Source organism: Mandrillus leucophaeus, unplaced genomic scaffold, assembly GCF_000951045.1.
Source record: "Mandrillus leucophaeus isolate KB7577 unplaced genomic scaffold, Mleu.le_1.0 Scaffold106, whole genome shotgun sequence".
Lineage (NCBI taxonomy): Eukaryota > Metazoa > Chordata > Mammalia > Primates > Cercopithecidae > Mandrillus > Mandrillus leucophaeus.
In genome coordinates this window covers 3222402-3236931 of record NW_012098765.1, presented here as the reverse complement: position 1 = coordinate 3236931, position 14530 = coordinate 3222402, and the positions used below count along the sequence as shown (strand labels likewise).

At 45.3% G+C, this 14530-nt stretch overlaps 1 protein-coding gene across 1 annotated transcript in view; it reads right to left on the bottom strand.

Annotated features, from left to right (window-relative positions):
• The window catches only part of FCGBP (Fc fragment of IgG binding protein), a 66453-nt gene extending 57059 nt beyond the window's left edge, over window positions 1-9394 (bottom strand). The window contains exon 1 of the mRNA XM_011984290.1: window positions 9340-9394. Coding sequence (XP_011839680.1) covers window positions 9340-9394 — 55 coding nt within the window. The remainder of the gene's footprint in view (window positions 1-9339) is intronic.
• Window positions 9395-14530: the final 5136 nt, after the last annotated feature.

Here is a 14530-nt window from a genome sequence, read left to right as displayed (position 1 = left end):
AAAAAAAAAAAAAAAAGAAAAGAAAAAGAGAAACACATTCATCAAGAAGCTATTAGAACTGATAAACAAATTCACTAAACTTGCAGGATACAAAATCAACATACAAAAATCAGTAGCATTTCTATATGCTAACAGCAAACAATCTGAAAAAAAAAAAAAAAGGGAAAGTAATCCCATTTATAATAGCCACAAATAAAATAAGACACCTAGGAATAAACCAAAGAAATGAAATATCTCTACAATGAAAACTATACAACAGTAATGAAGGAAATGGAAGAGGACACACACCAAAAAAATGGAAAGATATTCCATGTTCATGGATTGGAAGGCGCAATATTGTTAAAATGTCCAGACTACCCAAAGCAATCTACACATTCAGTGCAATCCCTATAAAAATACCAGTGACATTCTTCACAGAACTAGAAGACTAATCCCAAAATTTATGTGGAAACACGAAATACCCAGAATAGCCAACGCCATCCTGAGCATAAAGAACAAAACTGGAGGAATCACATTACCTGACTTCACATTATACTACAAAACTATAGTAACCAAAACAGTGTGGTACTGGCATAAGAGCAAACACATGGACCAGTGGAAAAGAATATAGAACACAGAAACAAATCTACCCACCTACAGTGAATTCATTTTTGACAAAGATCCCAAGAACATACACTGTGGGATATCCAGTTTTCCCAGCACCATTTATCTTCAATAAAATAAAGGTGGCATGTACCTGTAATCCCAGCTACTCGGGAAGCTGAGGATTTATCTTCAATAAATGGTGCTGGGAAAACTGTATATCCATATGCAGAAGAGTGAAACTAGACCCCTATCTCTCACCATATACAACAATCAAATCAGAATGGATTAAAGACTGAAATCTAAGACCTCAGACTATGAAACTACTACAAGAAGACATTTGGGAAACTCTCCAGTTCATTGGTCTGAGCAAAAATTTATTGAGTAATACATCAAAAGCACAGGCAACCAAAGAAAAATGGACAAATGGGATCACATCAACCTAAAAAGCTTCTGTTCAACAAAGGAAACAATCCACAAAGTGAAGACACAACGGACAGAATGGGGGAAAATATTTACAACCCATCGAGCTAAAGCAATTAGACAAGAGAAAGAAATAAAGACATCCAAATTGGAAAAACAAAACAAACAAAAAAGAAGTCAAATTATCCTTGTTTGCAGATGATATAATCTTATATTTTAAAGAAAACCTAAACACTCCATCAAAAAGCTATTAGAACTGATAAATTCACTAAATTTGCAGGATACAATATCAACATACAAAAATCAGTAGCCTTTCTATATGGTACTGACAAGGGATTAATAACCAGAATATAAAAGGAGCTCAAACAACTCAATAGGAAAAAAAATCAAATAATCTGGGGTGTGTGTGTGTGTGTGTGTGTGTGGTGTGTGTGTTTGTGTCTGTGTGTGTGTGTCTGAGATGGGGTCTTGCTCTGTCACCCAGGCTGGACTGCAGTGGCACGATCTCAGCTCACTGCAACGTCTGCCTCCTGGGTTCAAGTGATTCTCTTGCCTCAGCCTCCCAAGTAGGTGGGATTACAGGCATGTGCCACCATGCCTGGCTAATTTTTGTACTTTTAGTAGAGACAGGGTTTCACCATGTTGGCCAGGTTGCTCTCAAACTCCTGACCTCAAGTGATCCATCTGCCTCGGCCTCCCAAAGTGATGGGATTAGAGGTGTGAGCCACCACGCCCGAATTAATCTGATTTTAAAATGGGCAAAAGATCTAAACAGACATTTCTCAAAGAAGACATACACATGGCCAGCAGGTATATCAAAAAATGCTCAACATCGCTAATCATCAGAGGAATGCAAATTAAAGCTACAATGAGATACCATCTCACTCGTGTTAAAATGGCTTTTATCCTAAAGAAAGGCAATAATGAATGCTGGTAAGCATGTGGAGAATAGGGAACCCTCTTACGCTGTTGGTGGGACTGTAAATCACTACAGTCACTATCGATAATAGTATGAAGGTTTCTCAGAAAACTAAAACCAGAACTACTGCATGATTCAGCAGTTCCTTTCCTTCCAAGACAGGAAGTCAGTATATCCAAGAGACATCTGCTTTCCCATGTTTATTGCAGCACTATTCATAATAGCCAAGACATGGAATCAACCTAAGTGTCCATCAACAGATGGAAGGATAAAGGAAATTTAGTACACACAAACAATGGAGAATCATTCCGCCATAAAAAAAGAATGAGATCACCCCGCACAGTGGCTCACACCTATAATCCTAGCACTCTGGGAGGCCGAGGCAGGTGGATCACTTGAGGTCAGGAGTTTTGAGACCAACCTGGCCAACATGGTGAAACCCTGTCTCTACTAAAAATACAAAAATTAGCCAGGAATGGTGGCATGTACCTGTAATCCCAGCTACTCGGGAGGCTGAGGCACGAGAATCGCTTGAACCTGGGAGGTGGAGGTTGCAGTGAGCCGAGAAAGCACCACTGTACTCCAGCCTGGGTGACAGCGTGAGACTTGGTCTCAAAAAAAACAAAAAACAAAAAACAAAACAAAACAAAAAAAAGGAATGAGATTCTGTCATTTGCAACAACATGGATGGAACTGGAGGACATTATGTTAAGTGAAATAAGCCAGTGCAGAAAGACAAATTTCACATGTTCTCACTCATGTATGGGAGTTCAAAAATTTTAACTGATGAACTCATAGAAATAGAGAGTGAAGGCTGACTCTCTTTTCGGACTCAGCCCGCCTGCACCCAGGTGAAATAAACAGCCTTGTTGCTCACACAAAGCCTGTTTGGTGGTCTCTTCACATGGACACGTGAAACATTTGGTGCTGAAGACCCCGGTCAGCGGGACTCCTTCGGGAGACTAGTCCGCTGTCCTCATCCTCACTCCCTGAAGAGATCCACCTACGACCTGGGGTCCTCAGACCAACCATTTCAAGGAACATCTCACCGATTTTAAATCGGGTAAGCGGCCTCTTTTTACTCTCTTCTCCAGCCTCTCTCACTATCCCTCAACCTCTTTCTCCTTTCAATCTTGGCGCCACCCTTCAATCTCTTCCTTCTCTTAATTTCAATTCCTTTCATTTTCTGGTAGAGACAAAGGAGACACATTTTATCCGTGGCCCCAAAACTCCGCTGCCGGTCACGGACTCCGGAAGGCAGTCTTCCCTTTGTATTTAATCATTGCGGGGACGCCTCTCTGATTATTCACCCACTTTCCATTGGTGTCTGATCTCCGTGGGGATGCCTGCCTTGATCATTTACCCACGTTCCCTTGGTGGCAAGTCAACTGCGGGGACACCTGCTTTGGCTGCTCACCCACGTTGCAGCCCAGGGCTGCTCCCCACCCCCTTCTCCGTGTCTCTACCCTTCTCTTTAAACTTGCCTCCTTCACTATGGGCAAGCTTCCACCCTCCATTCCTCCTTCTTCTCCCTTAGCCTGTGTTCTCAAGAACTTAAAACCTCTTCAACTCTCGCCTGACCTAAAATCTAAGCGTCTTATTTTCTTCTACAACACCGCTTGGCCCCAATACAAATTTAAATGGTCAGAAAACGGCACTTTTGATTTCTCCATCCTACGAGATCTAGGTAATTTTTGTCGAAAAATGGGCAAATGGTCTGAAGTACCTGACGTCCAGGCATTCTTTTACACATTGGTTCCTCCCTAGTCTCTGCTCCCAATGCAACTTGTCCCAAATATTTCTTCTTTCTTCTTTCTCTCCTGTCTGTTCCTTCAGTCTCCACCCCAAGCTCCGAGTCCTTTGAATCCTTCTTTTCTACAGACTCATCTGACCTCTCCCCTTTTCTCCAGGCTGCTCCTTGCCAGGTCGAGTCAGGTCCCAATTCTTCCTCAGCCTCTGCTCCCCCACCCTATAATCTTTCTATCACCTCCCCTCCTCACACCCGGTCTGGTTTACAAGTTTCGTTCAGCGACTAGCCCTCCTCCACCTACCCAACAATTTCCTCTTAGAGAGGTGGCTGGAGCTGAAGGCATAGTCAGGGTATAGGGCCTTTTTCTCTATCAGACCTTTCCCAAATCAGCTAGCATTTAGACTCTTTCTCATCAGACCCCACTAAATATATACAGGAATTCCGATATCTAACTCTGTCCTACAGTTTAACCTGGAGTGACTTAAATGTCATCCTAACTTCTACCCTCTCCCCAGATGAACCGGAAAGAGCTTTTTCTCTAGCCCAGTCTCATGCTGACAACTGCCAGCTTCATGAGCCAGACCTCTAGGAAGGCATTAGAGCAGTTCCCCGAGGAGATCCCCAGTGGAACTATCAGGCCAATTCCCCAGGTATAGCTACGCGAGATTACGTGGTTTCCTGCCTAGTTGAAGGGCTTAAAAAGGCAGTTGAAGGGCTTTACAAAGCTGTTAATTATGACAAACTTAAAGAAACTACCCAAGGTAAAGAACCCAGCCCAGTTCATGGCCCGCTTAGCAGCTTTACCTCCCTAGACCCAGAGGGGCCAGAAGGCTGCCTTATTCTTAATATGCATTTTATCACCCAATCAGCTCCTGACATTAGAAAAAGCTCCAAAAATTAAATTCTGGCCCTCAAACCCCACAACAGGACTTAATTAACCTCGCCTTCAAGGTGTACAATAGTAGAGAAGAGTTGCAATTACTTGCCTCTGCTGTGAGAGAAACCCCAGCCATATCTCCAGCACACAAAAACTTCAAAACACCTAAGCCACAGCGGTCAGGCGTTCCTTCAGGACCTCCTCCCCCAGGATCTTGCTTCAAGTGCTAGCAATCTGGCCACTGGGCCAAGGAATGTCTGCAGCCTGGGATTCCTCCTAAGCCGTGTCCCATCTGTGCGGGACCCCACTGGAAACTGGGCTGTCCAGCTGGCCCAAGGCTCTGACTGACTCCTTCTCAGATCTTCTCCGCTTAGCAGCTGAAGACTGACACTGCCCGATTGCCTCGGAAGCCTACAGGATCATCACAGATGCTTTCGGTACCTCTTACAGTGGAGGGTAAGTCTGTCCCCTTCTTAATTAATACGGAGGCTACCCACTCCACATTACCTTCTTTTCAAGGGCCTGTTTCCTTTGCCTCCATAACTGTTGTGGGTATTGACGGCCAGGCTTCTAAACCTCTTAAAACTCCCCCTTTCTGGTGCCAACTTGGACAACGTTCTTTTATTCAGTCCTTTCTAGTTATCCTCACCTGCCCAGTTCCCTTATTAGGTTGAGACATTTTAACTAAATTATCTGCTTCCCTGACTATTCCTGGGCTACAGCCACACCTCATTTGCCACCTTTTGCCCCAGTTCAAAGCCTCCTTCACATCCTCTCCTTGTATCTCCCCACCTTAATCCACAAGTATAGGACACCTCTACTCCCTCCTTGGTGACAAATGATGCACCCCTTACCATCCCATTAAAAGCTAATCACCCTTACCCTGTTCAACACCAATATCCCATCCCACAGCACACTTTAAAAGGATTAAAGCCTGTTATCACTTGCCTGTTACAGCATGGCCTTTTAAAGCCTATAAACTCTCCTTACAATTCCCCCATTTTACCTGTCCAAAAACCAGACAAGGCTTACAGGTTAGTTCAGGATCTGTACCTTATCAACCAAATTGTCTTACTTATCCACCCCATGGTGCCAAAGTCATATACTCTCCTATCCTCGATAGCTCCCTCCGCAACCCCTCCATAACCCATTATTCTGTTCTGGATCTCAAACATGCTTTCTTTACTATTCCTTGCACCCTTCATCCCAGCCTCTCTTCGCTTTCACTTAGACTGACTCTGACACCCATCAGGCTCAGCAAATTACCTGGGCTGTACTGCCGCAAGGCTTCACAGACAGCCCCCATAACTTCAGTCAAGCCCAAATTTCTTCCTCATCTGTTACCTATCTCAGCATAATTCTTTATGAAAACACACGTGCTCTCCCTGCTGATCATGAACGGCTAATCTCCCAAACCCAAACCCCTTCTACAAAACAACTCCTTTCCTTCCTAGGCATGGTTAGGTACTTCCGCCTTTGGATACCTAGTTTTGCAATCCTAACGAAACCATTATATAAACTCACAAAAGGAAACCTAGCTGACCCCATAGATCCTAAAGCCTTTCCCCACTCCTCTTTCTGTTCCTTGAAGACAGCTTTAGAGACTGTCCCCACACTAGCTCTCCCTGACTCATCCCAACCCTTTTCATGACACACAGCTGAAGTGCAGGGCTGTGCAGTCGGAATTCTTACACAAGGATCGGGACCGCGCCCTGTAGCCTTTTTGTCCAAATAACTTGACCTTACTGTTTTAGGCTGGCCGTCATGTCTCTGTGCAGTGGCTGCCGCCGCCCTAATAGTTTTAGAGGCCCTCAAAATCACAAACTATGCTCAACTCACTCTCTACAGCTCTCATAATTCCCAAAATCTATTTTCTTCCTCACACCTGACGCATATACTTTCTGCTCCCTGGCTCCTTCAGCTATACTCACTCTTTGTTGAGTCTCACATAATTACCATTGTTCCTGGCCCAGACTTCAATCCGGCCTCCCACATTATTCCGGATACCACACCTGACCCCCATGACTGTATCTCTCTGATCCACCTGACATTCACTCCATTTCCCCAAATGTCCTTCTTTCCTGTTCCTCACCCTGATCACACTTGGTTTATTGATGGCAGTTCCCCCAGGCCTAATCGCCACTCACCAGCAAAGGCAGGCTATGCTATAGTATCTTCTACATCTATCATTGAGGCTACTGCTCTGACCCCCTCCACTACCTCTCAGCAAGCCAAACTCATTGCCTTAATTTGGGCCCTCACTCTTGTAAAGGGACTACGAGTCAATATTTATACTGACCCCATATCCTGCACCACCATGCTGTTTTATGAGCTGAAAGGTTTCCTCACTACACAAGGGTCCTCCATCATTAATCCCTCTTTAATAAAAACTCTTCTCAAGGCCGCTTTACTTCCAAAGGAAGCTGGAGTCATTCACTGCAAGGGCCATCAAAAGGCATCAGATCCCGTCACTCAGGACAACACTTATGCTGATAAGGTAGCTAAAAAAGCAGCTAGCTTTCCAACTTCTGTCCCTCATAGCCAGTTTTTCTCCTCCTCATCTCGTCACTCCTACCTACTCCCCGACTGAAACTTCCACCTATCAATCTCTTCCCACACAAGGCAAATGGTTCTTAGACCAAGGAAAATATCTCCCTCCAGCCTCACAGGCCCATTCTATTCTATCGTCATTTCATAACCTCTTCCATGTAGGTTACAAGCTGCTAGCCCGCCTCTTAGACCCTCTCATTTCCTTTCCATTGTGGAAATCTATCCTTAAGGAAATCACTTCTCAGTGTTCCATCTGCTATTCTACTACTCCTCAGGGATTGTTCAGGCCCCCACCCTTCCCTACATATCAAGCTCGGGGACTTGACCCTGCCCAGGACTGGCAAATTGACTTTACTCACATGCCATTTTAGTCAGGAAACTAAAATACCTCTTGGTCTAGGTAGACACTTTCACTGGATGGGTAGAGCCCTTTCCCACAGGGTCTGAGAAGTCCATCATGGTCATTTCTTCCCTTCTGTCAGACATAATTCCTCAGTTTGGCCTTCCCACCTCTATACAGTCCAATAATGGACCGGCCTTTACTAGCCAAATCACCTAAGCAGTTTCTCAGGCTCTTGGTATTCAGTGGCTCCTGGTTTTACCTCAAACTTCCACCCTTAAGTCTCTCTTTAAGTGGATAGAAGATCTTCAGTACACTCCAATACTTTCACCCTGATGAAGTCCTATTCTTTACTTTTATACTTACTCTTATTCTCGTTCCCATTCTTATGCTAACCTCTACCTCTCCCCAGCTATCTCCACCACACTATCAATCTCACTCTCTCCTAGCCGTCTCTAATCCTTCTTTAACAAACAATCGCTAGCTTTGCATTTCTCTTTTCTCCAAATTCGAGGAGGCCCGGACTTACTCATTGCTAAAAAGAAAGCCAGGGGGACTCTGTATATTTTTAAATGAAGAATGTTGTTTTTACCTAAATCAATCTGACCTGGTATATGACAACATAAAAAAACTCAAGGATAGAGCCCAAAAACTCGCCAACCAAGCAAACAATGGCGTTGAACCCCTTGGACACTCTCTAATTGGACATCCTGGGCCCTCCCAATTCTTAGTCCTTTAATACCTGTTTTTCTCCTTTTATTCGGACCTTGTATCTTTTAGTTTCTCAATTCATACAAAACCGCATCCAGGACATCACCAATAATTCTATATGACAAATGCTCCTTCTAACAACCCCACAATATCACCCCTTACCCCAAAATCTTTCTTCAGTTGAATCTCTCCCACTGTAGGTTCCCATGCTGCCCCTAATCCTGCTCGAAGCAGCCCTGAGAAACATCGCCCATTATCTCTCCATACCACCCCCAAAAATTTTCGCTGCCACAACACTTTACCACTATTTTGTTTTATTGGGGTGCCTATAATTCCAGCAACCAGGGAGGCTGAGGCAGGAGAATCACTTCAACCCAGGAGGTGGAGGTTGCAATTAGCTGAGATTGCACCATCGCACTCCAGTCTAGGCAACAAGAGCGAAACTCCATCTAATAATAATAATAATAATAATAATAATGGGACTTGGGGGTTTGTGAGAAGGGGATAAAGAGAAGAAGGGGATTATGGAAGGGTGGATGAACTGTCTCCTAGAAATAGATGGTAGTGAAGGCTTCTGACCACCCCCAACTAGGAAGAGCATCCCTGGAGCTGAGAAGAGAGACAGAGAGGTCTAAGGAATCTTGAAGAGAGTGGGGGGGCGGGGACTATGTAATGACCACCTTCCATATAAAGGGGACCTTGAAGGATATCCCAGGAGGCCAGGGGATCAGGGAAAATGGACATTTCAAAAGTAGCCTAGATGGATGCTGACTGGTGACTAGAGGGCCCTCATATCCCATCCTCCCCCGAGTACTTTGGCTAAAATTTTACTTGCGGACACATCCCTGGGAGAATTGGGGACGACACCCTCCAAAAACGACTTTCATGAAATTTTCCATCAACTCAGCAGAATGAGGCTCAGAGTCAAAACCTTAGTTGAGTTGCAGAAAACCAAGACAGTTTGTGCACACTTGAGTTTGGGGACTAAGGTTTTCACCAGTGCTCCCATCCAGAAAAGGGTGAGAATCGGTGAATTCTACCACATCCCTCTGCAGAGCCTAAGGGCCTCTCTCCTGCCTCAGCTAGCCTGGGGTGACATGTGGAGGAGGCACACATGGAAGGCATGGACCCAGGCAGAGTTCCCCAGATTGGAACAAGGACATGGAGAGGGTCTTGGTCTGACTTACCCCACAGGAGGGTTGCTCCAGCCCAGAGTATCCACCAGCTCCACAGGGCACCCATGGCTGCAGTAGGAAAAGAGAAGGGATCATAGAAGGCTGAGTCACTGCCTCTGTTGGAGACTGTCCTCGGCAGAAGGGCCCACTCTCATGACAAGGGCCACCTGAGACCATGAAGGCTGAGGTGGGGAAAGAAGTCAGGCAGATTGGACCGGGGGTATGGATCCAAAGACCAGTGTGTGTATAGGGGAGGCTGGCTGTCCAGTGGGTCTGGAGGTCGGGTGAGGAGGACAGTAGCCAGGGACGGGGTGGGGAGTTGGCTGTCTTGTGGGTCTAGGGGTAGGATGAGGAGGCCTAAAGCCAGGAGCAAGAGTAGGGGACCTGCTGTTCCACTTCCAAAGGGGACCCCAGCCCTTCTCACCTGCAGGTCCCTGGAGCTGCAGGGCCAGCCTTGTGGCAGGGCTATATAGTGGAGTTTCTGGTCCCCTCAGGCCACACCCTGGGCCACGTGCCAGGCAGATGATGCCAACTTCCTGAAGGAGGCTGCCATCCTTAGGGCCAGATGAAATGGGAAACCGTGAAGGCCTGGGAAGGAGGGATGGTGATTCTGGATGCCTGGGTTCCAAGAAGGAAGTGAGGACGGCTCCTGGCCACTCCCTGGACGCCTTCTGGAAAGTTTGGTCCTGGAAGGGTGGGGTCTCTGAGGGAGACAGCTGGGGAGCAGGAAGCTGAGCACCTGGGTCCCTGGGTGGAGGTAGGGTGGGGTGGGGGTGTGGGCAGCGAGGGGGGAGGTGGCATGTAATCATATCTGCTGGTTTAGTGGCTAGATTCCTTCCTTTGGCTCCTGCCAGGAACAACAATGAGGGACCCATATCCGGGTCCTGGTTCCTCCTCAGTCCCCACAGGCTGGGGAGTCCCTAGCCACCCACATCCTGCTTCCAGACACCACTAGGGGCAGGTGTCTGGGATGGGCAGGAGTCTGAGGTTATGGAGTGGGACACAAGACCTCCACCGCAGCCCAGTGGGGCCTTTGCGGTTTCTCATCTGCAAAACGGGAACACCAAAACCAGCCTTTCTGGGCATCTTTATGTCCCAGAGATGTAAAGAAATTTTCAAAGACTGTAGAGCTGGGGGGCAGCCTCTTCTGGTGCGGGCGCAGGCCAGCATGCAGGTGGGCACTGGGGCTGAGGCGATATGTGAAGAAGGGACAAGGGCCTCTGTTTCCCGGTTCCACACAGACACCTAGATTCCACTTCTGATTACAGACACCTGCCCCTGGAAATAGGATATAGGTGGCCAGGGACTCCCTAGCCTGTGGGGACCAAGGAAGAGCCAGGACCTGTTGGTCTGGGGGGGTATCTTTGTGTGTAGGGAGGGTTTGCTCTTAGCAGGGGCTAGCTGAACAGGTTTAGGGGACTCTGTGCCGCTCCATCACCCCAGAATTTGCCTGAGATGGGAGGTGGAGGTCTAGGTTGCACACAAGGACCAGAAGAATGAGGTGAAAGTTGGGCTTTCTCATTTGGAGTCAGCTCCTCTGAGGAGCTGGCCTGACCCATGCCCTGCCTGCCTTCTCCCTGACCCAGGATCTCATTGTTTGCTAGGGGAGTCTCCCCTGGGACCAACAGCTGCAAAGCCTGGGTGCCCTCTTGGACCAACACCCTAGCAGCTGCTTCCTCTGGGGCTCCTCCTCTCTTATCACAGGATCCTGGGCCTCTGTGAGGCCAGAGTGGGTGTGGGGGCTTCTCTCTCCCTGGAGCTCCAACTAATCCCCAGGCCCACCCAAGGCACATTCCTGGAGGGAAAGATAAAAGCTCAGAGTTGACTGGGACATACAGTCAACCAGGAAAATGAAGTGAGTAAATAGGAGACTAAAAGCCAGAGATAACAAGAAACAAGCAGGGGCAGGGGACCCACAGGAAATGGAAGCTTTGGGAAAAGGATGCCGGGGTCCCTGAGGGGTCTAAAAGTTGGTGGAAGGGGCTGTTGGGTCCCTGAAAGAGATAAGGACTGGGAGAAGGAGACGTCAGGATTCCTAGGAGGAAACAGCAATTGCAAACCAAGATGTGAAAATTCTCTGTGTGAGGTCAGGCAGAGTGGCTCAGCTTGTAATTCCAGCACTTTGGGAGGCCAAGGCAGGAGGATTGCTTAAGGCCACAAGTTTGAGACCAGCCTGGTTCAAGACCAACATAGTGAGACCCTGTATCTACAAAAAATACAAAAATTAGCCAGGCAGATGGTGCACACTTGTAGTCCCAGCTACTTGGGAGGCTGAGGCAGGAGGATCACTTGAGGCCACAAGGTCAAGACCAGCCTGGGCAACATCGTGAGACCCTTTCTCTATAAAAAATACAAAAATAAACTGAGTGTGGTGGCGTGCACCTGTAGTCTCCACCATTCAGGAGGCTAAGGTGGGAGGATTGCTTGATCCTAGGAGTCTGAGGCTGCAGCGAGCCGTGATCATGCCACTGCACTCTGACCTGGGGAGAAAAAGAAAAAAGAAAATAATATTCTCTGTATGCGATACCTGTCTTGTAGTTTGAGGCACTCAGAGACAAATGGGAGGTGAAGGGAAAGAATCAGGGTGAGTTTCATGCGTGTTTCTGGTTCTCAATTCTCTTTAAGCCTTGGGGGTTCCCCTGGTTGATCACAGAAAGAAGCTTCCTGCCTTCAAAATTCATCATCGCTCTCCACAGCCAGAGTCCCCAGAAATGGGGTGGTTGTGGTGGGAGATCTCACAAATTAATACTCTGTGACAATCCCCTTTGGTCTTCTTTCTCACTCCTATTAAGGCCCAAGTGGTGTGTGTGTGTGTGTGCGTGTGTGTGTGTACACAGCCCTGTGCCTTACCCTGTATTATATCAATTCTCAGGAAACCCTTTGGTGACCCAGGAAATTAACTCTTAGGACACTTCCTTATGGTCAGAGAAACCGCATCCATCTCTCCACTGGCAGCCTTGTTCTGAGCCCAAGCAAGGGTATTTGTGTATCTGAGTCTTTCGGCCTCTCTCTGCTTATCTGCCTCTGTCTCCCTGCAACATGTGCACTGGCTACACCATCCCAGACCCCTGGGCCCCTCTGACTAGTCTCCCTGCAACATGTGCACTGGCTACACCATCCCAGACCCCTGGGCCCCTCTGACTAGTCTTGGCTTTACAGACCTGAGCACAGTGGGAGAGAATGTACTCTCTCCAGCTAAATGCAGCCTTGTGGGCAATTTCTAACTTAATTCCTTTATGCTCTGGATCCCACAATCTGACTTCCATAGGCACTGAATGTTTTTCTAAACTCTCCAATGACCCATTATTTGCCACTTGCCTCTAGTTCCTTCCCTGTAACATTTGACATTCACACTTCCTCTCTGCCTATAATAATTGAAATTCTATAGGAGATGTTCTCTGATCATAATGGAATCAGCTTGAAATTAATAACAGAAAAACAGGGAAATCTTCACTCACAAGGATATTGAGCAACTCACTTCTAAATAATCCATGGGCCAAACAGGAAGTATCAAAAATACATATAATTAAATGAAAATGAAAAGAAGATATTTCAAAATATGTGGGATATAGCTAAAGGGAAATGTATGGCATTAAATATTTACATTAGGAAAGAGGAAAGTTCTCAAACCAATAATCTAAGCTCTTACACAAGAAAGTAGTAAAAGACCAAAATAAACACAAAGCAGAAGAAAGGAAATAATAAAGAACAGAGATTAATAAAACTGAACATGAGAAAATCAATGAAACAAAAGAACTACTTTGTCGTTGTTGTTGTTGTTGTTGTTGTTAACAAGGGCGAGGCTTTGAATTTCCCAAATGTATTTGTGGATTTGTCTATTGTTGAATAGAGCATTCTATAAATATCAATTAGATCCTGTTGATTGATGCTGTTATTCAGTTCTTTGATATTCTCACATATTTTATCCCTGGTAGTTCTATCAATTTGGTGAGAGTGAGGTTTTTAATTCCCCAACTATATTTGTGGACTTGTCTATTTCACCTTTCAGCTCTATCGGTTTTTGCTTCATGTACTTGAATCTCTGTTGTTTGGTACATATACCTTAGGATTGCAATGTCTTGGAAGAATGATCCTTTGTTTTTAGCAATGTTTTTTGCACTGAAGGAAAATATTTTCATATTAATATAGTACTTCCTTCCTTTTAAAAATTTGTATTTAAAAAATATGTGTGTGTGTGTATATATATATATATATATATATTAGACAGAGTCTCACTCTGTTGCCCAAGATGGAGTGCAAGGGCATGGGCTCAGCTCACTGCAGTCTCTGCCTCCCAGGTTCACACAGTTCTCCTGCTTCAGCCTCCCAAGTAGCGGCGATTACAGGCACCCATGACCACGCCTGGCTAATTTTCGTATTTTTAGTAGAGACAGGGTTTCACCATGTTGGCCACGCTGGTCTTGAACTCCTGACCTCAAGTGATCTACCCGCCTTGGCCTCCCAAAGTGCTGGGATTATAGGGATGAGCCACCATGCCCAGCCTAAAATTTATAATAATATAAATTAATAAAATTAATATTTTTTCTATTATTTTATTTTCAACCTATCTATGTTGTTATATTTGGAGTAAAGCTTTTTGGAGACAGTATCTACTTGGGTCATTTTTTAAAATTCACTCTACCTATCTCTGGTCTTTTATTTCATGTAAGTAGACAGACTATTTACATTTAAAGTAGTTATTGATATGTTTAGACTTAAGTTTATCATTTTATTATTCATCTTCCATTTGCTCCGTTTCTCATTCTTATTTTTTCTTGCATTCCTTTGAGTTATATGAGCAATTTTTAGCATTCCATTTTGATTTATTTTTGAATACATAATTTGTAGAATTTTCTTAGCACTTGCTCTAGTACTACAATATACATATGCAACTGATTATAATCCAACTTATTGATATTTTACCACTTTGATTGAAGTGTTGAAACTTTACATCCATATACATCCTTTTACCCTCCCACCTATACATGTGTGTATATTCAAATATAATAACTATTTTAGGTATTGTCTCTTCCTATAGACATCAGATGATACTGTAATTTTTTCTTCAACCAACTACGATTTTTAAAAACTCATGAGAAGGGTAATCTGCTATATTTATCAATATTTTTGTCCATTCTGCTATTCTTCCTTCCTTTCTGAAGTTCTGAGCCTTTTCCCGTAACATTTGGAGTTTGGAGAACTT